This window comes from Mesocricetus auratus, unplaced genomic scaffold (genome assembly GCF_017639785.1).
Source record: "Mesocricetus auratus isolate SY011 unplaced genomic scaffold, BCM_Maur_2.0 Super-Scaffold_100033, whole genome shotgun sequence".
In the NCBI taxonomy this organism is placed as follows: Eukaryota; Metazoa; Chordata; class Mammalia; order Rodentia; family Cricetidae; genus Mesocricetus; species Mesocricetus auratus.
Window position 1 is genome coordinate 2,295,548 of NW_024429213.1, and position 27,137 is coordinate 2,322,684.

The 27,137-nt window shown below is 37.3% G+C and overlaps 1 protein-coding gene across 2 annotated transcripts in view; it reads right to left on the reverse strand.

Annotated features, from left to right (window-relative positions):
• Positions 1-5,877: 5,877 nt before the first annotated feature.
• The window catches only part of Rp2 (RP2 activator of ARL3 GTPase), a 32,837-nt gene continuing 11,577 nt past the window's right edge, over positions 5,878-27,137 (reverse strand). Inside the window, exons 3-6 of one of the 2 annotated variants that reach the window (XM_021222763.2) lie at positions 22,777-22,891; positions 9,675-9,760; positions 9,172-9,266; positions 5,878-5,962 (exon numbers count right to left, since the gene is read on the reverse strand). In XM_021222763.2, coding sequence (XP_021078422.1) covers positions 9,183-9,266; positions 9,675-9,760; positions 22,777-22,891 — 285 coding nt within the window. In that variant the 3' untranslated portion in view covers positions 5,878-5,962; positions 9,172-9,182. Of the gene's footprint in view, positions 5,963-6,920; positions 9,267-9,674; positions 9,761-22,776; positions 22,892-27,137 lie in introns of those variants that run through there. The other variant, XM_013124975.3, reaches the window with a different exon arrangement.

The following is a 27,137-nucleotide window of genomic DNA, read 5'->3' on the forward strand; positions in this document are numbered from 1 at the left end:
AATGGAACGGAACCAATCATACAAACTTTGCATGGTTAAGTGACAATCCATGCAAAACACTACCACAGTGCCCAGCTGTCATACAGGTGCTCAGTAAAAAAGTGTTATGTTGCTGTTATTGCCAAGCACAGTATAATGCTTGAAATTAGATGCTTTGGAGTTAAAATTGTTCTCTCTCTGACCTTGGTCCAGAATCGGCTGAGCATTTTCCCCCCCACAGGTAAGTTAACTAACCCCAATTTCCTCAATCATAAAAACATGTAGAAGTATAGACTATTTTTTACTTGTGGAGATTTCATTTGTAAGGTGCTTAACACTGAGCCCAATATCTAACTAGCTCCTGTACCTTAAATGCATTTTAAAACCGAAGCCCAAATACACTTACATGATTTCTGCTCCTTCAGTTAAAGTAGGAGGTACCTCTTCATATATTTCCTTATAAACAATTTACCTATAAAAGTGCACGTACAGTATGGTACATTTGAAATATGTTGAAAGTAAATCTCATGTTGTATTTTTTCCTCGCAATTTAAAAAATTGACAAAACTGGAAAAAAAGGGTTGTAGAGGGTAACTTCTGAGTGTTGAGGCTTATATTTTTCCTTGTATTGAATGTTAACATAAAAATAATCAGAACACACCTATATGTAATGCTGTCTACTAGAAGTAGTGTGTTTGAGCAATACCATAATGGCCTCAAATGCTGCCCTATCTAGACAGCACTTCTCTAACCTTTGATCATTTGTTCTGCAAATACATGTGAACACCAAAAGATTTACTATGCCCCTGACCAAAGATATATAAAGGATGGTAAGCAATTTTTCCAGGCTCAAGTCAGAAGCATCTGACTCCAGATCTAACCACTGTATTTGTGCACAAGGTTCTCCTTTCTCTTCTTTCGTTCTGTATTATGCTGCATTTAACACAGTAATGAGAAGAGCGTGACCATATGCCTCATGGATCCTGGTTTGCTACCACTGACTAATGTAAGCACTTTTTAAGTAAGAAAGTCCAAATCTCAGATAAAGACATGAATGTATTTATACTGAGTAATGGGAAGAAAAACTATAAAAGTAAATTATGAATTTGTGATTTGAGTTTTCTTCTAATGTTCAGACTTACAGCTAAGCCTTCACTCTAGGAAAAAATAAGGCTCAAATAATGCTTTCATGGACAATCCTATATGTTTAACAGATGCTTAAGCTCATATCTGAACATCTGAAGTGGAAAAATGTCAAAAGATACAGAGGATGACAGATCTGAGGGGACCAAGTAATTAACTTTTCCCTTGCTTTGTCCAAAGCAAGTAGCTGACTGTTCTTTATCTTAATTCAGCCTAGCATCAACAAATCACCTAAACTTCAACACAGAAACACAACAGATAAAAATTTAAGTCAGAAATGCCTAAGATTTTGTTTCTAGTGAACATCACTGATATTCTTAAAGCTTCCCAGGAGCCTCTGTGGGCGGAGATGGCAGTTACTACTTCAACACAAAACAAACAAAAACAAATTTAATATTGAAAAGTGTTTGATTTTAGTTCCCAAACCAAGGAGAGTACATGAAGAGAGGAATTAATTACACAATAAACTAAAATTGTATAATAGATGGTGGCTATCTAATCAAAAACATTTATTAAACACAGATCACATTACTGGACACTAATCTACTCCCTATGAACACAATGATTTCTGAGCTTTGATTCTAGAGCTTGGGGTCAATTAGTACAGAATAAGCTTCTCATACATTAGTATAAATGCACATAAACACCTGACTTGCCTGAATAATATATTCATAGATGTTTAGTCAATAGGTCTTAGAGTGGAGTTTATTCTAACTAGGTTCTAGGCGATGCAGATCCTAGACTAGAAATACGGGTAGCCAAACAGGCATATAAATGTGTTCCTGGAGATCTGTATGGAGCATTGTGCGAACATCAAGCAGGGAGAGGGCCTTTCTGTCTGTGATAGTTGGGAAAGGGTTCACATGGGAGGTTGAAGTGAGTCTCATTCCCCTGGTTAACCACAAGAGGACAGCAAAGAGGCCTACACTGCAGTTCACTGACTCCATACTTTCTGACCCTCAGTTTTCTTTCTCATCTGTAAAATACAGTCCTAAAACTCTTCACAGTACTAAAACGAAGACTAATGAAAAATAAGGATGGCAGGTAGCTCAGTGGTAGCTCACTTGCCTAACATATGCAAGGTACTGGGCTCTATCTCCAACACTTAAAACTAGTTGTAAATCACTTACTGTTTATAAGTTAAAGAAAATAGTATAAAAGACTGTTAATGAGCCTAACAAACCAAACTACATTTTACAATTGAAACTGCAACACCCTGTAAGAGAGCAGCACTTAAGTACTAACTGCCACTTACACTTTTTTTCCCTATTCAACTGCCTAGTTGTGGTGAGGTGTATGGCCCTTATCACTAAACTATTTTTAAAAACATTGCATCCACTTTGTTCAGCACAATGACACTTAACATTTATAAATCACTCTTCACTTTCAATGGACACGGCAGACATCACTTAATTAGTTGTCACATAATTGAAGTTATTTTTCATTAGTCTAATTACAAGTGGACCAGATTAACTGAAGCAGTGAATGCAGGTGACAGGAGGACCAGAGCCAGGGTGAGGGCTCTACCTATTTATAGGTGAAAACAAATCTTCACCAATAAAGTACAAAATTACTAAAAATGGGAAAAAATCAGTTTCTGAACATTTTACCACTAAGAGCCACGTGTCATATAAGGAAAGGGATGAACTATAATAGCTTATATCTACTCCTCCACAATATTCTGTATATACCAAGAAAGAAAGAAAAGCAAGTCAACAGGGAAGGAAAATACTTCCCTTATCAAAAAGGCTTTCACTATTAAGATTTCTGCGGCAATTCCAAATACCCGAGGAAAACCACCTTTTAAGGAGGAATCTTTATTTCAGTCCATGTTTTCAAAGGTTTCAGTTCAGGGTGAACCAGTCCATTGCTTTCAGGCCTGTGGAATTGGAAATATAGCAAAACTGTTTACCTAATGGTGCCTGGGGAGCAAAGAGGAGGAAGGGGTGCTGGTCCCTGAAAATCAATTACCTTCACTAGACCCGATTTCCTAAAAGTTCCACTGCCTCCTGCCAGCACCACAGGCTGGTGAACAAACACATGGACTTTAAAAAATTATGTATAACTGGGTGGTGGTGGTGGTGCACGCCTTTAATCCCAGCATTCAGGAGACAGGTGGGTCTCTGAGTTTGAGGCCAGCCTGATCTATACAGTGAGTTCCAGACAGCCAAGATGGTTACACAGAGAAACCCTGTCTCAAAAAAAATAAAAAGTATATTCTTCTGTAATTTCATATATTAATACAATGTATTTAGGTCATATCTATGGTGATATTTTATTATCTAACAAATAAAGCTTGCCTGAAGATCAGAGTGCAAGGCCAGGCAGTGGCGGTGCATACGTTTAATCCCTGCACTTGGGAGACAGAGACAAACAGATTTGTTAGTTCATGGCCACCCTAGGCTACACAAAATTGATCCAGTCTAAAAGAGAAACAGAGCTCACACAAAGTTGATCTCAGCTCTTGGAGCAACACACCTTTAATCCCAGAACTAAGGAGGTACAGACAGAAAGGGATATGGCTGGGCAGAGAGAGGAACATAAATTGGGAGGAGAGAGGAGCTCAGGGAAGTCTGAGCAGCAGTCAGTCTGAGGCAGTCAGTCTGAAGCAGTCTGAGGATGCAGTGTGAAGATGCAGTCTGAGGAGCAGTCAGTCTGAGGATGTGGTCTGAGGACACGATTGCCCCTTCAGTCTGAGGTAGACATAAGAGATAGTGGTTGGCTGCTTTGCTTCTCTGATCTTTCAGCTTTCCATGTAATATCTGACTCTGGGTTTTATTATTAAGACAAAAGAGAATTTGTGCTACACATATCCTTGCCCCAGGCCTGCCACCATATCCCCCTTTCAACAGTTAGGGGTAGAGTATCCTAAGTCCTACCTTCATCCATGTTGGAGTGTTGACTAGCTTGATCTTGTGCAAGTATCCAGCAGGCAACCACAGAGGGTTGGTTGGCTTGATCTTGTGCAAATGCTGGACAGGCAACTACAGTTGCTGAGTTTAGGAGTGTAAGGGCTCTGTTATGTTCATAAGACACTACTTCATAGTAGTCCTCCTTGACCTCTGGTTCTTACAATCTCTCTGCCTTTCTTCCTCAATGTTCCCTCAATATTCCCCTCTCAAAGCCTTGTGGGAGGGGAACATGATACAGATATCCCAAACATGGACCTTCACAAGTTTTTATTATTGTGCAAGGGCACACATGTCATGGCATATGTGTGAAGGTTAGAGGACAACTTTGTGTAATTGATTCTTTAATTCTATATTTATGTGGGTTCAAACACAGGTTGCCAGTCTTGTACAGCAAGCCCTTTTATCTGCTGAGCCTAACACATGGACCTTTGAGAGATACTTCAGACTGAAGCTATAATACATGACTATCATTCACATGAAGGCTGAATTTTTCAGTGTTAAAAAAATGTTTTTCAGCCGGGCGTTGGTGGCGCACGCCTTTAATCCCAGCACTCGGGAGGCAGAGACAGGCGGATCTTTGTGAGTTCGAGACCAGCCTGGTCTATAAGAGCTAGTTCCAGGACAGCCTCCAAAGCCACAGAGAAACCCTGTCTTGAAAAACCAAAAAAAAAAATGTTTTTCAAAGCCAGCCTTGTCTACAGAGTGAGTTCCAGGACAGCCTCCAAAGTAATACAGAGAAACCCTGTACTGAACCCCCCTGCCAAAAAAACCACCTTTAAGGATCCTGTGCTGTTTTGTAGTACAGTGTTTATGAACATGACACAGAAATCAAAAGATTGCAGGGAACCAAATCCCAACTGACACATCTACATTACACCTCCTGCATCTATTTTTCAAACAAATTCATGCTTTGGGTATTTCATGTGACACATTTTAAACATATTTACCCTTTTCACCCAACTCCTCCCATAATTACCTTCACTACCCTCCCATTCCTTCTCATACAATTTTGAGATTTTTTTCTTCCATCAAGTCCAGTTTGTGTTGCTAGTCTTGGGAGTGTGGCCTGTCACAGCCCATGGTCATCCTACCAGGAGGTCATCATTAAAGAAACCTCATTTTCTCTCAGCAGCTATCAAATGCCAATAGCTTCTTAGCTAGTGGTGGGAATTTGTGCCCACCCTCCCTGCTGTGCTGTGATCTTTTGTCTCACTGGAGCTTACACAAGTCTTGTGCATGGTGTCACAATCGCTGTAAGTTCATATGTACAACTGCCTGTTTGTATCCAGAAAATAGTTCCCTTGGTATTATTTACCACCTCTGGATCTCTCCAACTCCTCTTTTAAGAAGATCCCTGAGCTTTGGAGGGAGGTGTGGTGCAGATGTCCCCATTAGGGCTAAGCACTCCACAGTCTGCTACTCTGCATATTAACTAGTTGAGGGTCTCCATGTTAACTGCTATCTACTGCAAAGGAGATGCTTTTAAAAGAGAAACTGTTTTCTAGAATGGGTTTTTAAAAATATTTTTTTGTTTATTATGTATACAGTGTTCTATCTGCATGTATGCCTCTATGCTAGGAGAGGACATCAGATCTCATTACAGATGGTTGTGAGCCACCATATGGTTGCTGAGAATTGAACTCAGGACCTCTGGAAGAGCAGCCAGTGCTTTTAACCTCTGAGCCATCTCTCCAGCCCTAGAATGGGTTTTGAAGGCACCTTTATTTCTACAGCTTGGCGAACTAAAGTATAGAAAGAGTATCTCAAACTTTAAAGCAATTTCCCTTTTATATAGAAACTTAAATATATATTTATGAGAAAAACAAAGTTTAGACATCAAGAATTAACCAACAGGAAGTAATTTTATTATTGTGTTGTCATTTCTGCTTGTTCCAATGCTCCAAATGTTCTTATTGTGCCTGTAGAACCTTTATAAGTAGAAATAAACATACCGTTATATTTTTTAAAACTAACTAATTTGTACTTTCAGTATTTGTTTTATGAGCTAGGAAAGGAGTAGAAACACTGGTAAATTTGACAATAACAATACCATCTACTTTTATAAACCTGAAAGAAAGTATATCACAATTCTTTATTTTTTGAGACAGGCTCTCACTGTGTAGCCCAGGCTGGCCTGGAACTCAATACATAATTTACACTGGTCTTGAATTCCCAAGTGCTGGGATTACAACTGTATATGCTACACCTGGCTTTTTAAAAAATATGGAAGAGAAGGCAGAAGAGATGGCTCAGAGGTTAAGAGCACCGGCTGCTCTTCCAAAGGTCCTGAGTTTAATTTCCAGCAACCACATGGTGGCTCACAACCATGTATAATGAGATCTGGTGCCCTCTTCTGGCCTGCAGACATACATGCAGGCAGAATACTGTATGCATAATAAATAAAAATATGGAGGAGAGAGATGCCAAATCTTAGCAAATATTCAGTCATAATAAAATGTGGCTTATTTTAGTAAAGAAAACATTATGCTAGAAATTCCTTATATTAAAATGTTTCTTCTTTTTCATTTCTTCAGAGTACCTTGTGTATATACATCAAATACATACATACTCAGCATACAGCTCATTTTTCATTTGTATGAGACATAGATTAGATCCCTTTATTTTGTTTTTAAAATTAAAAATTGTATAACAACACACCCAAAAGCAAAATAAAAATTGTATCAACTTTTGGTATGAGTAAATATAGAAGTACTCTTCAAAAATTACTGTTAAACCATTTTAATATTTATTGCAAAGCATATTTTATAAACACTAGATAAATTTACATATAAAAGCTACACATAAATATACAGACACAAAAGAAAAATAGCACTATTAGCAAGAGAAGTAAACTAATAAGATGTTTAAACAAATGAGAATAAAAAATCATTTTTCATTGTTATTTATTTTTCATGAATTTAAATACAATGTAGTTAGTATATCATGATTACTACCAAAGTTTAGAATTATAGAAACAACTAACATAGAACTACTTATTTTTAAAAATCTTTCAAATATTCAACAGCCAGCTGACAGTTATTAATGTCAATAAATAGCCAACAACTGCAAAAGTTGTTTAGACAATTTTAGGCTTTGGTTAACAGGCTAAATTTGGTGGCAAAATCTTAAATTAATGTCCCCTTACATTATATTCCCTGAGTTTTTGCACAATGCTACAAATAAGATTTTAAAAAATCAAAGTATAGGTTTGTATAACATTGCATATTAGTTCTGAAAAAAACAAGTATTGAGATTATTTTAAATGTGAATGGTGACATTTAATAATGAAGACAGAAAAGAATGCATTTAATTTTAGCTTAACTCAGGGAAACATTAATGCCTCTCACCAAAATTTGCAAAGATCATTTGTAAAATATGACAGAAATCCTATTATACCTGCCAGCAGTTTTTATTTGCACCTCATGAGATCATATTGACTTTGTAAAACACAATGATTTTATGAAAGAAATGCTCAAATCATGACAGCACAAGGCTAGGCACAGTGTAGGTGCTCAATATTCTTAATTTAAAATAACAAAGTACTATTTCTACACATTAACAATTCAACAGGGTAGTTATAAATTGACGTGAAAATATCTGAAAGCATTTTAAACATGAAAATACACTTTTAGTAACAACCATGATAGGAATTTTTGTAAGTGGCCATTTTCAGTCTTTTTTATAAAAATAGTTTCAAATTCCTTTAAATGGGCCTAAGAAAGCTGTTCCTGTTTGTCCCTGCTAAATGTGATAAGACCAACCTATCAACACCTTCAGAACTGACTGATTAGTTTAGATAACAATACACCCTAAAGCAGTTTCCCTTGAAAACTGAGTTCGTACATTTGAAGACTTGATCTACCAGTGTGTATGTCTGAACAATTCCCATACCTCCTGGAAAATTACTATGACCAAATGGGTTTGAGAAATAATGATTTCCGGTAACAAAAACTTTTATCATACTTAAACATTACACAAGTTTAAAATGTATGGGTATTTTGAATAACCTGCCTAGCCTATCATCAGACCTTACCCAAAAGTATTCCTTACCTAAAAGTCACAGGTTTTGCTCTAGGTCTCTTGATAGTTACAAGAGCTATTAGACAGTAATCACCTCTGTCAAATCTGCTGGTGATTGGAGTTCTGTAGTTTTATGTTGCAAATACTTTTTCTTAATAGGAAACAGAAGAGTCATCTGGCAGTTGTATTTAAAACACAGTCATACTCGTGAAGTAGTTGGTTTTTCAAACAGCAATGCCAGTATCAGTCAGAAGTATTTGCAAAGTTGATTATGGAGTATCTTAGTTTTTTCATTCTTTGGAAATAGGGTCTCACTGTGTTGTCGAGGCTGGTCTTGAACTCCTGAGCTCTAGAGATTCCTCCACATTAGCATTCCAAGTAGCCTGGAAACTACAGATGGCACTCAGCTTTCAAATTCCCATTTCTTTAAAAATTTTCAGTTTACAAAATAGTATGTCAATTCCATGTACAAAATTTCATTAGTCACAAAATGCAAGAAGGAAATGAATATTTAACTGGATATCCATTTTTAAAAGTCCATAGGTTTAGTTGATTATCAAATTCCTCTAAATTAAAAGAGAAAATCAGAAACAAAAATATACTATCAAATGAATACCATAGAGCACTAAGGAAAGTTGGAAAGTTGAAATTATCGGAGATTTGGAAAACCTTTGTTATTGTTGTTTTTCTGGGACAGGTTTTCTCTGAGTAACAGCTCTGGTTGTCCTGGAACTCGCTCTGTAGACCAGGCTAGCCTTGAACTCACAGAGATCCACCTGCCTCTGCCTCCCGAGTGCACCACCACCACCCGGCGAGAACTTTTAATTAATATTAAAATCGTGAACTGGTAGCCACTTCTGTTCTCTAATAAGAGTATTAAATGAAAAGAAGTAAAACTGAAGGCTTATTGACGGGGCTAAATAGTTTACAAGATGATTAAAAACACTTGATATACATGGACTACTTTAGATCCTCAAGTAAATGAAAAGACATTCAGAGTTATTTAAAAATAGCCTTTAGCAATTATAGCATTAGTAAAAATTACTAATGGTCTAAGACGAATATATATCAGTATATTATCAAACTCTATATATAAAGGTTGGAAAGGGCTTAATACCACAATACGCTTCAAATCCCCATCTGTATCTCAGCAAAGTTATAGAAGCTGTCAACATCTCCAGATGCTGTCTCCTTCTTTTCGGATATAAACATCTATTTAAAATACAAAATAAACAAAAAAATTAGTTCTATAGCCCTTAAATACCAAAAGGCCACATCTTTATAGAACAAACTCATAAGCCTAGGGTTTTATTTTTTTAAGGTTTTAGATTTTTTATGTGTATGAATGGTTTGCCTGCATGTATGTATGTTTTTGGTTAGGAACCTTGCCTTTAACGGCTGAGCCATCTCTCCAGCCGGCACGTATGTATGTATACTATGCACGCATGTCTGGTTTCCTCAGAGGTCAGAAGAGGATGGTAGACTCCTGGAGCTGGAGTTACAGATGGCTGTGAGCCTATGGGTTAAGGAATATGCTAGAGATGCAAGTACTATTTGGTTGTAAGGGAAAGGTGATCAAATGGAAAGTTAGATTGAGATACAGTCAGTAAAACCTTATACCTTTGTCCCGTTGAATATCTCATTTACAATAAGGTGACATCCTTCGACAGCACCATCTCCATTAAATTCCAAGGCAACCACAGGACCTAAAATGAACCCCAAGAAGTGTTTTCTTAGCGCGAATATAAATATATGGTAAAACTAATCCTTATATTTTTTGTTTTAGATTTTTGACAGTCTCACTATGTAGCTCTGGGTGGCCTAGAATGCACTATGTAGATCAGACTGCCCTTGAACTCGTCTCCATCTCTCTGCCTTTGCCTCTTGAGTACTGGGATACAGATATGCACTACACCCAGCATTGATTTTTTTTATTCTCCCCTGAGAAATTTCCAGTATCTTCATCAGGTGGGAAAGAAGGAGGCAGACAGATGGGCACATCATTTCAGCTTTTCTCCCCTATCCCTATCATAAAACAAATAATGAGTCTCATCTTATGATGAGCAGGTCCAGTACTATATTATAGGACTAGTGCCACATTTAAAAAACATGTGTGTGGGGGTGTGAGTATGTGGGGTGCAGGTGCCTTGTGGAGGACAGAAGATGTCACTGGATACCCTGTAGCTGGAGTTATAGACAGTTGTTTCTGAGCTGCCAGATTTGGGTGCTGGTACCTGAATTCCAGTCCTTTGCAAGAGCAGCAAGCATTATTAATTGCTAAGCCATCTCTCTAACCCCCCTTACTGTCTGTCACATTTTCAACTGTTGGAAATTGTCTGTTTTCTCTGGTTTTTACTCTTCTTTTTAAAGCAAAACAAAACAAAACAAAACAAAAGAATCTCCACTCATTTAGCAGTAAAAAGACTAGTGGGCAAAATACCAAAGAAGATAAAAATAATTCAAGTCAACATTCATAGTCTTACCAGGCTGCCTGCCTTCGTTCCAGCTCCCCTACTTATCAGCCAAGTTCTAGCCCACCAACTATGGAAATAAACCAAAAGGGAGTTGAGGCCAAACACCAAAGCAATGCCTCTTTGAAAGAAGTGTGTCTTAAAACTACATTCTAAAAGTACGGGTCAAACTTTTATTTTTAATCATCTGAATAGAAAGATTTGTGCCTCCTTTCCCATCCATTAATTTGAATGCTTTTAAAACCCTCCGTGACTTACATTTTGGGTTAAAGAGTCATGATTTAATCCAGGTAAACCTGGACTGTAACACAGATATGTTGGCAAGCATGGCCAAGGCCAATTAAACCAAGAAAATGTGCACTTCAATTCAATTAATGTTTATTCAGCTATCACTATAAAATCCATAACAGATCAGTATTTTCTCTCCTATGGTGATAGAGAAGTTTTGACTTCCAAGAATTTACAAATGTGTCCTGAAAATAAACTGATTGAACAAACAAAAAACAATATAGAATAGTGGAGTACAAAGTATGAAAAGCTAAAGTGAACAATATGAAATGCTAAATTTAATATAGTTTTATGTGTCCTGGACAAAGCAAAAGAATGAGACAGATCTCATTATATTTGCCACCGAAATACCTAGAGGGTTGCAATTGAATACAGAAACATACTGGAAAGGTAAGCAATACAGCAGTTGACTATACACTCACTCAGACCTAGAGAACAAGCTAAACTATGAGTTCACAGTGCCACGGTATTTGATAGGTAGTGAGTAAAAGAAAAGCTAACTGCCTACCTTTTCTTGCTCTTGGCAAAAGGCTCTGTGGAAAACGTGGTGATAATAAGAGGGTATCACTGGGCAGTGGTAGTACACACCTTTAATCCCAGCATTCAGGAAGCAGTGGCAGGAGGATGTCTATGAGTTCAAGGATAGCATGGTTTACAGACCAAGTTCCAGAAAGAGAAACCCTGTCTCAAAAAACAAACAAAAAGTTATTGAATGAAACCTTTCAAGGGGGAATAATTCTAAAGATGGCTTTTTAGGAAAAAGTTCCTATGTTAGAGAACCTACTACAAACTTGATTGTGATATAAAAAGGGAAATATCAAAAGCCCCCCACAAAGTGTTTACCTACTGAAGGAAAGAGGGGGTCAAGTGTAGTGGTATGGATGCAGCTGAAAATTCTCTCCGTCTACTCTTTTATGTAACTTGACATTGGAAAGCATGTCAGTATCTCTAACCCTAAAGTAAATGTGGGCGGGGGGGAATTGCAGCTCTAAAACTTAAAATCAAACTAAAACAAATGACCATACAAAAACGTATTCTAAACAAGAGAAGGCAATGTTTGTTTGTATATCCTCAGTGGCATATGACCTAAGTACAAAAATATAGAAAGATCTTACAACTTCATTAAGCTTACTCCGGAAGTAAAAGTTGCTGTTATTACAAGACCATTATGTTAAAGCAGTATTGTAAGAAACCAAAAAATTCAGGAGAAAAGTATTATAAAAGAAAAAATTGACTAAGTCTTATACTGGCTGAGCCTGTGTAATAGTGTGGACTTTAGTCTATGTGTTAAAAGCTTAGTACACAGCCCAAAGCACTATTGGAAGGTAGGAGAAACTTATGGTGCATAGTGGGAGATTTTATGTTTTTGGGGACTATCCACAAAGCACCACGGCACCTCTTCTCTTCTTCCTTTAGTTTCAGGTACAGGGTGAATAGGCTTCTTTCTGACATGTGTTCCCATCACAGTGTACTGTGCTACCCAAAGCCCAAAGGACAAGGCTGATCAGTCACAGACTGAAAGCTCCCAAAGCTGCAAGTCAAAATAAAACTTTTCTTTTTTACTAAGTTGATCATTTCAGTTATTTTTATAGCAATGGAAAACTCATGAACATAATTAGCAACTGTGAAAACTAGGTGGTAGATACAGGGCTTTATTATATTATTGTCTACCTTTTTTGTTTTTGTTTTTGTTTTCTATTTTGAAACTACTTAGCACTGGCTGCCCTGAACTTGGTATGTAGACCAGGCTGGCATCAAACTAACAAAGATCCATCTGCCTCTTCCTCTAACTCCCAATTGCAGGGATTAAAGGTAGGTAGCACCATACCAGGCTCTTCTGTCTACTTTTTTTTACCCCAAGACAGGGTTTTTCTTTGTTAACAACTCTGGCTGTCCTGGAACTCGCTATCTAGACCAGGGTGGCATTAAACTTACAGAGATCCACCTGTTTCTGCCTCCCAAATAATGAGATTAAAAGCATGAGCCACCACTGCCCAGCACGTCTGTTTACTTTTTATAAAAATTTCCCCATTAAAATAAAAGATCTGAGAGGTGTAGTTAGTCCATGCCTATACTCTTATCACTCAGGAGGTAGAAACAGGAAGATCAGGAGTTTAAGGCCAGGCTCAGCTATATAGTGAATTTGAGGCTAGTATCTTGTCCTAGAGTCCAGGCTGGCTAACAATTCATAATTCTTCTGCCACCATCTCCTGGATGGATGCTGGGATTACAAATGTGCACCATCATACCCAGCCAAAATATCTTGTTGAGACAAAAAGCAATGAAAATTTCCAAAGCCAATAGGGTGTATTAAAATTATACAAAAGACAGCCTGGAGAGGTTACCTAAATATGAGACATAGTAAAATCAGAAGGAATAATTGCAGCTTATTAAAATATACTGAATATATAGAAATCCTTGAATTCATAATGGTATTTAGAAAAAAACAAAACTAAGTAGACACTACTCGTGCCAATTTATTACTCTGAAAACTGATGCTTATTTTTCCTCTTTATTATGCTTTTCTGACATGAAACATATTTCAAGTCAATCAAACAGTGCTATGTAGAAGGTGTTCTGGTAACATCTGCTAATAACCAGAAGTGATCATTTTGCAACTCTTATTAAAATAATTCGTTTAGGCAAAACTCCTATAGCTTAGGCATCCTGCCAATGTCAATCCACATTGAAAACGTCATTACCAACTGAACATACTGATGACAACATGAATCTTAGCATGATTAAAAATCCTAATCAAACATCATGGGCATTTGCATTTAAAGCAACAAGAAACAGTGCCACCTATGAAGTATTATCACAAAAAATAAGCCTAAATGTAAACAATGTATTGATTTAACTTCTACGAGAAACAGAGCAGAACAAGTTAATCCCATGAACACTAAAGGACAGCTGACCAAACTTCAAAGAGGAAAAATGCCTGTTTTCTTATTAAGAGATACAAGATATAAACCAACAAATTACAACAAGTGGGCCCACTTTTAGACCTGAATTAAATTAATTGTAAAAGGACAAAGAATGTGACAATAGAGATAATTTGCACCTGAGTATTAAAGGATCTTTAAGGAACTGCTCCTAACTGTTGAGTGTTAAAATGCAGTGTGGCTACTCAAGAAAGTATGTTTTAAATTTTGCTTCATTTGAGATACACAAATATTTGGGAACGAAATGTCAAGACAAAATAAAATTGTATTAGAATATTTTAGTGAAAAGGAAGGTTAGCCAGACAGTGATAGCGCACGCCTTTAATCCCAGCACTTGGAAGGCAGAGGCAGGCGAATCTCTGTGAGTTTGAGGCCAGCCTGGTCTACAGAGCGAGGTCCAGGACAACCTCCAAAGCTAAACAAAGAAACCTTGTCTCAAAAAAGGGAGGCTAAAGTGTTTTTTGTTTTGTTTTGTTTGTTTGTTACTTGATACTAGTCAAGTTTTGGTGTTTCAATGTAAACTTCTTATTCAAATACTTCACAATAGCTTTGAATCTAGACATCTTGACTGTCATGAACAAACCACTTTCACGCATCAATTATATTAGAGCAATAGCCTCCTGGTCTCTCTGCTTGTCTCCTCAACAATCAGAGTAATAATAATTGCATTTTAAAAGGATCATGGCATTCCTTTGTTCTAAAACAGCCAGTTAAATATGATCTCTATTTTTCTCATTTTATATTGCTCTAAAAATACATGACAATTCAAAGCAATAACATTAACAATCCATTATAACAATGCATCATAATAAACACAGTAGTAAAAGATATAATAAAGGACACAAGATGGAAAGGGAGTTCTGAAAATATGTTAGGTTTTTATACTATGACTGAAATTGGATAATATTATAAGACAGATGCAAATTGTCTAAATTACAATTTACTTCTACAAAACTAATTTAGAGATGGTTCAGAGGTTAAGAGCACTGGCTGTAGAAGTCCTGAGTTCAATTCCCAGCAACCACATGGTGACTCAAAAACTTCTATAATGAGATCTGGTGCCCTCTTCTGGTAGGCAGGCATACATGCAGGCAGAAGACTATACATAAAAAATAAATCTTTAAAAAAATACTTTTCACATCAATATGGCAGTTCCTCAGGAAAATGGGAATCAGTCTATCACAAGATCCAGCAATTCCACTCTTAGGCATATACCCAAAAGATATGAATTCATACAACAAGGACATCTGTTCAACTATGTTCATATTTGTAATAGCTAGAACCTGGAAGCAACCTAGATGCCCCTCAACTGAAGATAGAGAAAATGTGGTATATTTACACAATGGAGTACTACTCAGCGGAAAAAACAAACAATGGAATCTTGAAATTCGCAGGCAAATGGACAGTAGTAGAAGAAACCATCCTGAGTGAGGTAACCCAGTCACAAAAAGACAAACATGGTATGTGCTCACTCATATTGGGATCATTGGGGGAGGAGAGGGACTTGGGAGAAAGAGAAGGGGAGAAGAGGACATGAGGGAGCAGGAAGAATAGAGGAGAGCAAGATAAGAGATACCATAATAGAGAGGGCCATTATAGGTTTAAAGAGAAATCTGGCACTAGGGAAATGTCCAGAGATCTACAATGATGACCCCAACTAACAATCTAAGCAATAGTGAAGAAGCTACCTTAAATCCCCATTTTTGATAATGAGATTGATGACTACCTTATATACCACCCTAAAGCCTTCATCCAGTGACTGGTGAAGGGGCAGACACCCATTGCTAAGCACTGAGCTGAACTCCTGGAATCCAGTTGCAGAGAGGGAGGAGTGATGAGCAAAGGTGTCAAGACCATGCTGGAGAAACCCACAGAAACAGTTGGTCTGAACAAGGGGGAGATCATGGACCCCAGACTGAGATGGGAAACCAGCATAGGACTCATCCAGACTTCCTGAACGTGGGAGTCAGTTAGAAGGCCTGGGCAATCTATGGGGCCTCTGGCAGTGGCTTAGTATTTATCCTTAGTGTAGTAATGCACTTTGGGAGCCCATTCCACATAGAGGGATACTCTCTCAGCCTAGACACACAGGGGAAGGCCTAGGCCCTGCTCCAAATGATATGACAGACTTTGAAGATCCCACATGGAAGGTCTCATCCTCCCTGGGGAACAGAAAGGGGATGGGATAGGGGGTTAGTGGGAAGCAGGGGAGGAGGGGAAGGAGAGGGAACTGGGATTGACATGTAAAACAAGCTTGTTTCTAATTTAAATCAAAAATAGAAAATAAAAAATACTTTTCACTAAATTAGATGTCAAGTTACTTTCTCCATAAGGGATCAAATTAAAAATATTTTAGGCCTTGTGAACTATACATTGCCTACCACAAAACAATTCTTTGGTTGTCACACAAAAGCAGCAGAATAGACGAAAGAATGAATATGGCCACACTCCCAAAAGACTTCACTTTCTAATGCAGGCTGTAGGCTGTATTTTGCCAAATCTTGTGTTGAATGAATATGAAAATACAATGCACTGAAAGTTGCAGGATACAGTTAAGGTCATACTTATAGGGGGAAAAACCAGTATCAAATACATATATATTAGATCCTCACTTGCCTACTTGTTAAAATTCTTCTGTAACTACCTCTAAGTCCATCAAGTGTGTACAAGTCCCCTCCCCTATCAGTACTTGCTCTACTCTTGTAGCTGTTCTCAGACTTGCTTGTTGTTCTGGTTCCTGGCTGACTGAGGCTTAGACTTCTTGTTTTATTCCTCATATATAAACAAGCATCCTTTCCACTGTCTGAATTGTGCTCTATTTTTCATATTTTGGAGATCCCTATTGATTTTGGTGTTAACACAGCCCCCAAACTTGGTGTCCATTTGTGCCTAACTGAGGAAGGCTGTGCTATGCTTCATGAGAGCATGCATGTACATATGCTTCACTCAGGCATGCTGTTAGCTGTACGTTTTCAATGTCATAAATCATACTAATATCTATAACTTATGCTCAAACTTTAAGAAACTAGAGAAAGAACAAAGCATACCTAATGTTAGTGAAAGTAAGGAAATAATAAATATGAGAACAGAAACCTAATGGAATTGAAAAGAAAAATCGAATGCAAAGCAGTTCTTTGAAACTATCAATAAAATTAGAAACATTACATGAAAAGGTACTGAATGTCAACTGATCATCAAGAAAATGCAAATCAAGCCCACAATGAGAGATCAACTTTGCATACATGTTAGGTGGGCTATTAAAACAAAGAGAAATGTGCCGCTGAGGATGTGAAGTAAAAAGAACACTTGTGCACTGCGAGTAGCAAGTCAAATTGTTAAGGCCATTATGAAAATACTTCTTCAAAAATTTGAAAATAGAGCTACCATATAACCCAGTAATCCCACTTTTGGATATATATTCAAAAGAAATCAAATAACTACCAAGAAAGAATTCCTGCATTATTGAGGAATTATTCACTTTAATCAAGAAATGGAGTCAAATTTAGGGCTCTTGTTGGCAGATAAGTGGACAAAAATGTATGGTATGGAGTACTCTTGTTGGCATATGTCTTTAATCCTAGCACTTGGAGGGCAGAGACGGGCAGATCTCTGTGAGTTCCAGGCCATTCAGGGTTACATAGTACAGCCTTATCTCAAAAAAGTGTGACACACCCTCCCCTCCCCCTTATGTCTATTTTGCCATAAAAAAGATCTTGCCATTTGCAACAACGTGGGTGAGTCACAGGGCAGTATGACGAATAAAATAGAGAAAGAAAAATAGATACTGTATAATTTCACTTATATGTGGAATGCTGAAAATTTGAATCCACATAAATAAGATAACATGGTGGATTCCAGGGTCTAGAGGCTGGAGAAACTGCGTGCTGGTTACATCATATAAATTTGTGTAGTTATATGATTAGCAAGTTGGGGCTGCATATATAGCTTGAGTTACCTCCTACCTAGAATGCATGAAGTTCAATCCACAGCACAACCACACACACACACAGAGAGAGAGAGAGAGAGAGAGAGAGAGAGAGAGAGAGAGACAGAGACAGAGACAGAGACAGAGAGAAACAGAGAGAGAGACAGATAAGCAAATTCTTAGGATTTAATATATAGCATGATGACTACAGTTAGTAATACCATATTGTATACTGAGAAACTGCTAAGATATAAATGTTTTTACCACAAAAAGGCAATTATGGGCCATCAAAATGACTCTGGGTAACATTTGCTGCACAAATCTGGAAACCTAAGTTCAATAACCCCAGAACCCAGTAAAGGTAGAAACACAGAAATGACTTAACAAAGTTGTACTCTAACCTCTATAGTAATAGATTTGTTTTAAAATTTGAAGATAATTATATGCGGTAACTGTTTGTGGTAATCATTTATAATATATGGATAGGTTACTAGATTATAAACTTTAACATGTAATGTCTGGCAAGTATGCATCAATAAAGCTGAAAAATTCAAGAAGTACCAAACAAAACATAAATTTCTAGACTGACGGGAAACTGAGTAAAAGCCTCCCTGGGACCCACATGGTAGAAGACGACAGTCAGCTGCCACAAGTTATTCTTTGACTTCTACATTCATCCTGTAGCACAAATGTGCCCCCTGCAATGCAGGATAACTAAGTATAGCAGACGCCATCTCATGCTGAGCTAGGCTGTGATGTGAAGAGAGGGGGTACTTCACCTCTTCTCCAGCACCTACAACCCTTTCTAACCTGAACAATATTCTTCAAACTAACTGGAGGTGTTTCAAATTTTCAGATTATGAAAAACAAAAGAAGGCTGAAAACTGTCACAGAGCTGGGGCGATTCAGGAAACACAGCAACTAAAGCCAATGTGAGATCTAGAACTGAATTCTGGAACCGAAACTTGCTAGTAAACATCTGGTGAAATGAGTCAACATTTTACCAATTTAAAATTCTTGGTTTTGACAAATGTGCCTTGACTATGTTAACATTTGAAGAAGCAGGTAAAAGGTATACAGAAACTCTTGGTACTGTCTTTGCAAATTTTCTGTAAATTTAAAATTATTCTACAAATTGATTTTAAAAAGCAGGAACGTTCAGACTAAGCCACCAAACCTGGACTGGCCTACAAAGCACCATTTTGTCTGCCTGCCCTCCACTAGTCTCACATCTCATTTCATGAAGAAAATGAGCCTCTAAAATAAAGGAAAACAAGTCCAGTTCATGTCCAGGACCATCTGAGAAACTATCTAAATGTTGACTCCAAGGACATATAAAAAGACTTCTGAGTCAGTAGTTGGAAACTTATGTCTTTAAAAACATCCTAGATAGTTTTGAGGATTAGTCAGGTTTGAAAATCCTAGAAAGGAAAACAACAGATTATCTTATCAGTAGTCAAATAGTAATGTTTATTAACTAAAAGTAGATAACTGTGATCAAAGACTGGTTTAGATTCAGCTATGAATTACACTAAAAGTGAATTTTCAAGAGTAAGCCTACCTGTTAAAAAATGGTTTTCAACTGAGAACTATTCTGCCCCCTTAAAGGACATCAGGCAACGTCTAAAAACATTTTTGGTTGTTGCTACAATTGAAGAAATGTGTATCTCTAGATATAGGAGCCATAAATGCTGTTAAACATTCTATAATGCATAGACCATCCTTACTCAAGTCAACCATCTGCCTGAGAACGACTATTAGGCACCTGAAGAGGGTCCACCCACCGTTGGAATACTAGCACCAAGTGTGCTTACTACTCCACGTGACCTAATATATTCAATATTCAGAAGACTGAATTATTTCTTCATTTGGGGTGAGGTTATGAATAAGATAGACAGTCAGGTAGTGGTGACCACGCCTTTAATCCCAATACTCGGGAGGCAGAGGCAGGTGGATCTCAGTGAGTTCAAGACCAGCCTGGTCCACAGATCCAGTTCCAGGACAGCCAGAGCTGATACACAGAGAAACTCTGTCTCAAAAAACCAAAAAGAGTAAGATAGAAAAAATGTTTAAAATTTTTATTTTACTTTCAATAACTTTATGTGTATGTTTTACCTGCGTGTATGTATGTGGGCCATGTGTATGCAGTGCCTTTGGAGTCCAGAAGGAGGCATCAGATCCACAGGAGCTGGAATTAAAGCCAGTCATCAGCCACCACTGAGACTAGAGCCTGGGTCCTCTGGAGGAGCAGCCAGTGAGTGCTCTTACCTGCTGAGCCATTGCTCCAACCCCTCCACTTTTTATTAAAAAAATAGTATAGAAACACTGAAAGAACAGCATAAATATCCATCTTACCTTTAACTATAGTCACCAAGAGCCAAAATTCAGCCACATAGGTTTTTCTTAAAACAATTATTTGTTTGTATATTTAGTTAGTTTTGTAGATGTGTGTGGCACTCATGCCATGATACACTTACGGAAGTCAGAGGAGAACTTGTGGGAGTAAGTTCTCTCCTTCTTCCATGTGGGACCCGGGTGCTGAATGCAAGGTCATCAAGCTTGGTTGCAAGTGCTTTTACTCACTGAGTCATCTTGGTGGCCTCAACATGCTATATACATCGTGTGCACACACATGCTTTATTTGTGTTTTGCTGACAACATGATACTTAGCAAGCATATCCTACCTAACTACAATACTATTTCCATACTTAAGAAAATAACACTTCTAGTTTCAAAACCTCCTTTATAGCCCACTTCATATCAATCCCATATCAAATCAAGGTTATCTCATTGTACTAATTATTACAGCTCTTTAGATTATTTTAATCTAAAAGAGTTCCCTCATCTGAGGAAACCTAGCTAGTTATCTTATAAAATGTCTTATATTTTGTACCTGGTTCATGGTTTCTTTGTGGTGTCATCTAACTTTCTTTCCTATCTTGGTTCAGTCATCACACAGACTGAAATTTTTCCCTTTTCCACATTTAAAACAGAAAAGAACAAAGACAGGAAAGAGAGGACTCAGAAGGCAAGACAGCAGCCTGTAACCATAATGCTCACCTCCCCTCTTTGGCGTTTTTTGTTTGTTTCTTGAAACAAGGTTTCACTATGTAGTCTTGGCTGTCCTGGAACTCGATCTGTAGACCAGGCTGGTCTCAAACTCACAGATCCACCTGTCTCTGTCTCCTAAGTGCTGGGATTAAAGGCGTGCACCACCACTGCCCCTTCCCTCTTTTGTGAAACAGTCTCAAGCAGCCCAAACTGGTTCTGAACTCATTATGTAGCTTAGGATGGTCGGTCTTGAACTCCTGAACCCCTTTTGCCTCTACTTCCCAAGTACAGGGATTACAGGTGTGCACTACCTTGCTCAGGCCTCTCGTTTTTTCACAGATGCTTAACAGTTGTTAAATTGCCTACATTATTCTTTGTGGGATTTATTTATTTATTTTGGTGCTAGAAATGGAATCCAGATCCTCAAACATACTAGGCAAGCATTCTTGCCACTCTTACCCCAACCCCCATTATTCTTTTTGATCCAAACTGTCCCCAAATTTTGCCAATGCAAACTCCTTCAAGCTGATTCTTTTGACTTGACATGACCGCTTCAGTCTTTGAGTACTTTCTGTAGGCATCTCTATTTTTGTTTGTTTGTTTGTTTTTTGGTTTCTACAAGACAGGGTTTCTCTGTATTGTTTTGGAGGCTGTCGGACCAGCCCGGCCTCGAACTCAGAGATCTGCCTGCCTCTGCCTCCCGAGTGCTGGGATTAAAGGTGTGTGCCACCAACGCCCGGCTTCTATTTTTGTTTTTAATTAATTAATTTTAATTTTATGTGTATTGGTATGAAGGTATCAGATCCCCTGGAACTGGAATTACAGACAGTTGTGAGCTGCCATCTCGGTGCTGGGAATCGAACCTGGGTCCTGTGGAACAGCAGTCAATACTCTTAACCACTGAGCCATCTGTCCAACCCCAGCATCTCTGTTTTTTAAGACTTGTTTGTATGGCATTTATTTCCTGAAATTCCCATAACATCTGCCCACCGGGTTTAGTTCTACTTTTTCCAGCAACAAAACATTTTACTACTTCCATGTGAATTCCACATTGTATTATTTAAAGACAGATTGGTTGAAGCAATTCTCTAAGACGTCCTTACTAGTATTATAAAATACATAAACTCTTGATTCACATTACTGACCTCAACACTAACCATGACACTTCAGGATATCCACTAGACTAATTGCTCAATTCCATTCCTGAAAGATGATGAGAGTTTCAAGGTTAATTTTCAAGATTTCATTTGAATATTCCTATGTCAAAATATATTCTGAGGTAAACTCAAGCACTGGATTAAGTCCTTACTACTACTACAATAACTAAAAAAAGGATATGAAATATTGTGCTAATACTTAATAGCCCAATTACACAAAACATTACTGATTAAAATTATCCTAACAGTCCTCCAATGCTTTTTTCATGCACAATTTTAGAGTTCATTACAATTTATTTATACATAAAGAGCACACATACAGATGTGCCCTGTCTATAGGTAAACCTAATTAGCATTCCATATTGCTAGTCATACCAGTTTAGAGCCTTGAGCAAACAATGTCCCTATTCCCAACATATAGATAGCACTTTGGCCTCTAGAGTCAGTGTGCCCATAGGAAAATACAGGCAAGCAGCAGCCATTCAACAGTGCACACAGATTCTAGCTCCTCTCTTATGCATATTTCTTCAGTATCTGAAACTTACTGGTGGTATTCACTTACTAGGGAAAATTATAATTTTTCATGAGAAGTTAATTATATGAAAACAGAATATATTTCTTACTTCTTTTTCAGTATAGCCAAATCACATATTTATCATGTGCTTTGCAACAGTACAGAGGTAACATAGTAATGAAATGAAAACTAAAATAATACAGAAATGTGTACTAAGAACACAAACAGGAAAAAAGTGAGTTATACAGGGCTTCTTGGGTATTGGAAAAGAAAAAAAGACAAAAGAGGAAGAGAAGGCAAGGTAGAAGAAGAGAAATGTTAAGAGAGTCAATCAAGAAATAACCACAAAAGAACCCCAGTCATCCAGAAAATACCTTTGTTCAGGAGAAGATAATAGTCAGATGCCTTTTCTCGGAAAACCCTTTGAGCATCTTCAGTTTTCATTAATACTTCCTTTGTCTGCACTAGGAAAAACCCCTTACCAACCATCTGTGGAGAATAAGATTTCACTCAGATTTAAAATGAACTTCTGGGATGAAAACACGCTTTTGTTATTTGAGCATTTTCCTATATACAGTACAACATTCTGATTTTTGTTCTAGTTCTGAGTAATTCAGACTCTGGTGTCATTTCTTTACAACAATTAAACAGAAGTTTAATTTGATGAACACAGTAAATGTTCAATGAAAAATACCACAGTTCATTACAATCAACATGATTTTTAAAATACAATAAAGATGTTAAAGTAAAGTGGAAAAATACTAACTCATGTTAATTTTAAGTCATGACATCAATTTATGCAGTATAGTGCAAGAATGATAGACCATACATATGGGAGCACTTACCATGTACATGAAATTTTCTGAACAATATATATATTCTGAACTACACACACACACACACACACACACACACACACACACACACAAGGTAGGTACTACCACAATCTTCCTTGTAGAGATGAGACAACTAAGATGTCACATGGGTAAGAGCTTTCCCAAAATCATACAACTATTATTAGTCAACAGAACTTTGATTTTAATTCAAGTTAATGTGATGATAAATTAAAGAATTTTTTTAGGCTGAGTAGTGGTGGTCCATGATTTTAATCCCAGCACTCAGGAGGCAGAGGCAGGAGGATCTCTGTGAGTTCCAGGACAGCCAGGCCTACACAGAGAAACTGTGTCTCAAAAAAAAAAGAAAACCCAAAAATGAGGATTCTTTTTTTAATCAGTTACCTACATATTTTTACAAATTTGTATTTATTTGATTGCAAACATCTTCCAATTTATTCTATAAAATCATCGGTAACAGCTCATAATACTTCACGCTATGGTTATATTACTCACTATTACACCATCAAATTGAATGAAACTCAAATCCTCTTTCGGGACTCTTACTCACTGTGGCCTCAGACAAGAAGATACATTAAAAATTACAAGAAACTCTACGGACATTACTGCTAGATGTTAACTGTAAAGACTTAAAGTATCAGAATCAATCTTACCACTGTTTCTAATTTTATAAACTATTCTTCACCCATCAATTAATAGACATATAACTAAAAAAAATTATGTTTAAATGGCCAAGCATGTTGGCTCACACCTATAATGCTAGCACTCAGGAGGTGAAGGAAGGAGTATCAAGAATTTAAGACCATCTTTGACTACATACTCAGCTCAAGGCCAACACAAGGCATAAGACATTTTCTCAAAAAGAAAAAGGTTAATTGAAAATGCCATTATCTAAAACTAAGCATGAACTATGAAGCTATATGTATCTTAATATTTTCACTGAAGATATTTAGAGATTCTTTGACATGAGAATCATATTTCTGAAGACTTTTAAATTGTGATGACGAACCAACTTCAATTATAAAATATATTTAAACAATTCAAGCACTGTTTACTATCATTTATCCCATAAGTATATGTGATTCATATAAAAGCAAACAAGTAATTTTGAAGGTGAGCAAACCAAGTCTCAGTAACTTCCCTTAACTCCCTATGCAGTATGCTTTCTGCTTTAAACAGCCTTTCTAGAACACCCAACCCTCTCAAGTTTCATACTCCCCTCCTCAGAAAACTATGTGTTGTTTGTAAAAACAAAAAATGCAATTTTATGTTATTCCTCAGCAAACTAGAGTTGGTAACTGCATTTCCAAGTCTAAGCTGTCCTAATACAGTTGTGCTGTGAGAAAAACTTAGCTTTTACTTTTTTCAGAGCTAACTAGTTTCTTTGCTAACTCAAGTATTATTTAAAAGAATACATAATTTCTCAACATAACATTTAGGTCTTTCCCTTTTCCCAGCATCATGCATTGAGTTGTGATATGATGAAGATGTGTTAGTTGGGCTCCTTATGCTTTTGCATTCATTAATGGTTTTGAGGATTCATGGAGTAAACTCATTGAAAACTCAACCATATATGAACCAATGAATTCAAATATCACTGGTCACTTGCCAGTATTATGCTGTATACAAAGAGATTTTACACATTCACTTGTGGGGGAAAAAGGCAAAAGAAAATGACAGCCATAGAACTTTTCAGAAAATCAACAAAAAAGAAAAATCAAGTTCACATCAAATGGAAAAGTCTGGGACCCATGTGCATTTTACCCTTTCCAATTAAACATGGGAATTAACTAGGGATTCTGTGGAGAGAGAAGCTGACTTAAGTATGGGACTTTGGCTGTCTGCAAAGAGTCACCTTTAACCTATTCCAAAACTATCACCTTAAATGAACAAAGTGCTTTGTAGCTCAATATTTACAAACTTTTTAGGTGGGAAGGTGGAAGGGGATTCCCTCCATTTTGAATCTTTAGTGTTGTCGTTTCTTTAAAAAATAAAGTTTTGCAATTAAAAAAGCATGTCAGTCTTTTACTATTCAGCATGCTTTGAGAATCTCCATATGTAATTTTCATTTTCAATTTCTTTCTCTTGTACTCTTCTTCCCTTTTTTCTTTTTGTGTGAACCAATTAGTTCACTGGGCTTACTTACAGAGCATAGGTGAGGCATTACAGGACCACTAGTGACCTCTAAACAATTTCATTTTAAACATGTAGTCTTTGGTTTTATGCTTTCAGAACTACACAATTGTAACCAAAGCATCTCTAGTTTAGAAGCCCTGAGTCAACATGCTTTGGGTCCTATTCCTACACCAAGCATCCATCAGCTTTCTTTCATCCCAGGAATAGCACAACAGCTTTATGTTTAAGGGTTAATACACAGGAAGCCTATCAGCCTGCATGGATGAATCACAGCTCTGCTCTGTATCAGCTAGCTGAATAACCTTTGCCAAGTTATTTACCCTGTCTGTGGTTCATAGGGCTGTTCTGAACACTGGGTTAATTCATGTAAATCCTTTTTAAACAGTGCCTGACATATAGTAAAACTATATGTCTAACACTATATAAGAGTAAACTACTATTATTATGAGTATAGAATTTTTATTTGGCATTCCAGAAGGACTTTTTTTTTTTTTTTTTTGGTTTTTACGAGACAGGGTTTCTCTGTATTGTTTTGGAGGCTGTCGGCCCAGCCCAGCCTCGAACTCACTGCGATCCGCCTGCCTCTGCCTCCCGAGTGCTGGGATTAAAGGCGTGCGCCACCACCGCCCGGCTAGAACACCACTCGTTTAAGTCATATTTTGTTTTGTTTTGTGTTTTTTTTTCCAAGACAGGGTTTCTCTGTATTGCTTTGGAGGTTGTCCTGTAACTCGCTCTGTAGACCAGGCTGGTCTTGAACTCACAGAGATCTGCCTGCCTCTGCCTCCCCAGTGCTGGGATTAAAGGTGTGTACCACCAAAGCCCGGCTTTAAGTCATATTTTTACAAAAGCCATTTCACACATCAGATACCGAAAGTCAAAAGGTTCAGAACATTGATGACTCCCAAATAAGGGCTGTGTTAGTAGTTTTTTTCTCTTTAAACATGTTAAAATATCTGTGCCAACTCCTGATTATCTATCAAAATGGAGTTTAATTTGGATGATTAATCTTTTGAAAATTCTATGAAGTAAAAATTCACCATACAAAAGAAATTTGCCATATAACATAATGAAGATTATTTACTTCTGAAATGTTGAGTTTACATGTGACTAGATAGTGCACAGACTATAAGCATATTTATCTACATTTTACAAAACTTACAGCATGCTTCTTATCATACTGGCATAACATCAACATCTAAAACCAGACACAATGGTTTAAGCCATTGTGATGCAGAGGCAGGAGGATTGCTAGAAGTTCAAAGACACAGGTCTGGTCTACATAGTAAGTTTCAGGCCAGGTAGGGCTATACAGAGAGACCCTGAATCGGAAAACAAAAAAGGAGAAAAGAGCAGTCTTAAAATTATACTGTAGCTTCTATAGTTTTAAAAGCTTTATCTCAAATAACTTTGTAGAATTCTGATCAATACATCTTCCTACTGGTATACCTACCAACCAAGGAACTTCTGCTTCTGGAGCCGTAACCTTTCCCTCCTCAAATGTTTTCCAAGGGGAAGCTGCTATGCATTAACTCTTCTCTAAAGAACTCATTGAGAGCCACCACTCAGAAGTCTTAGAGATTTTGCCATTCCAATTCCCATTTTATTCATATTATTTGTATATTCCAGTCTCCTATCAATGGCTATGGGGCAAGAGAAAATAAGGAGCCCAATATGGATGACACTGTCAAAACAGGATCTAAAAGTTGTATTCTTAAATGTCATTTCCAATCTCTACCAATTAAAAC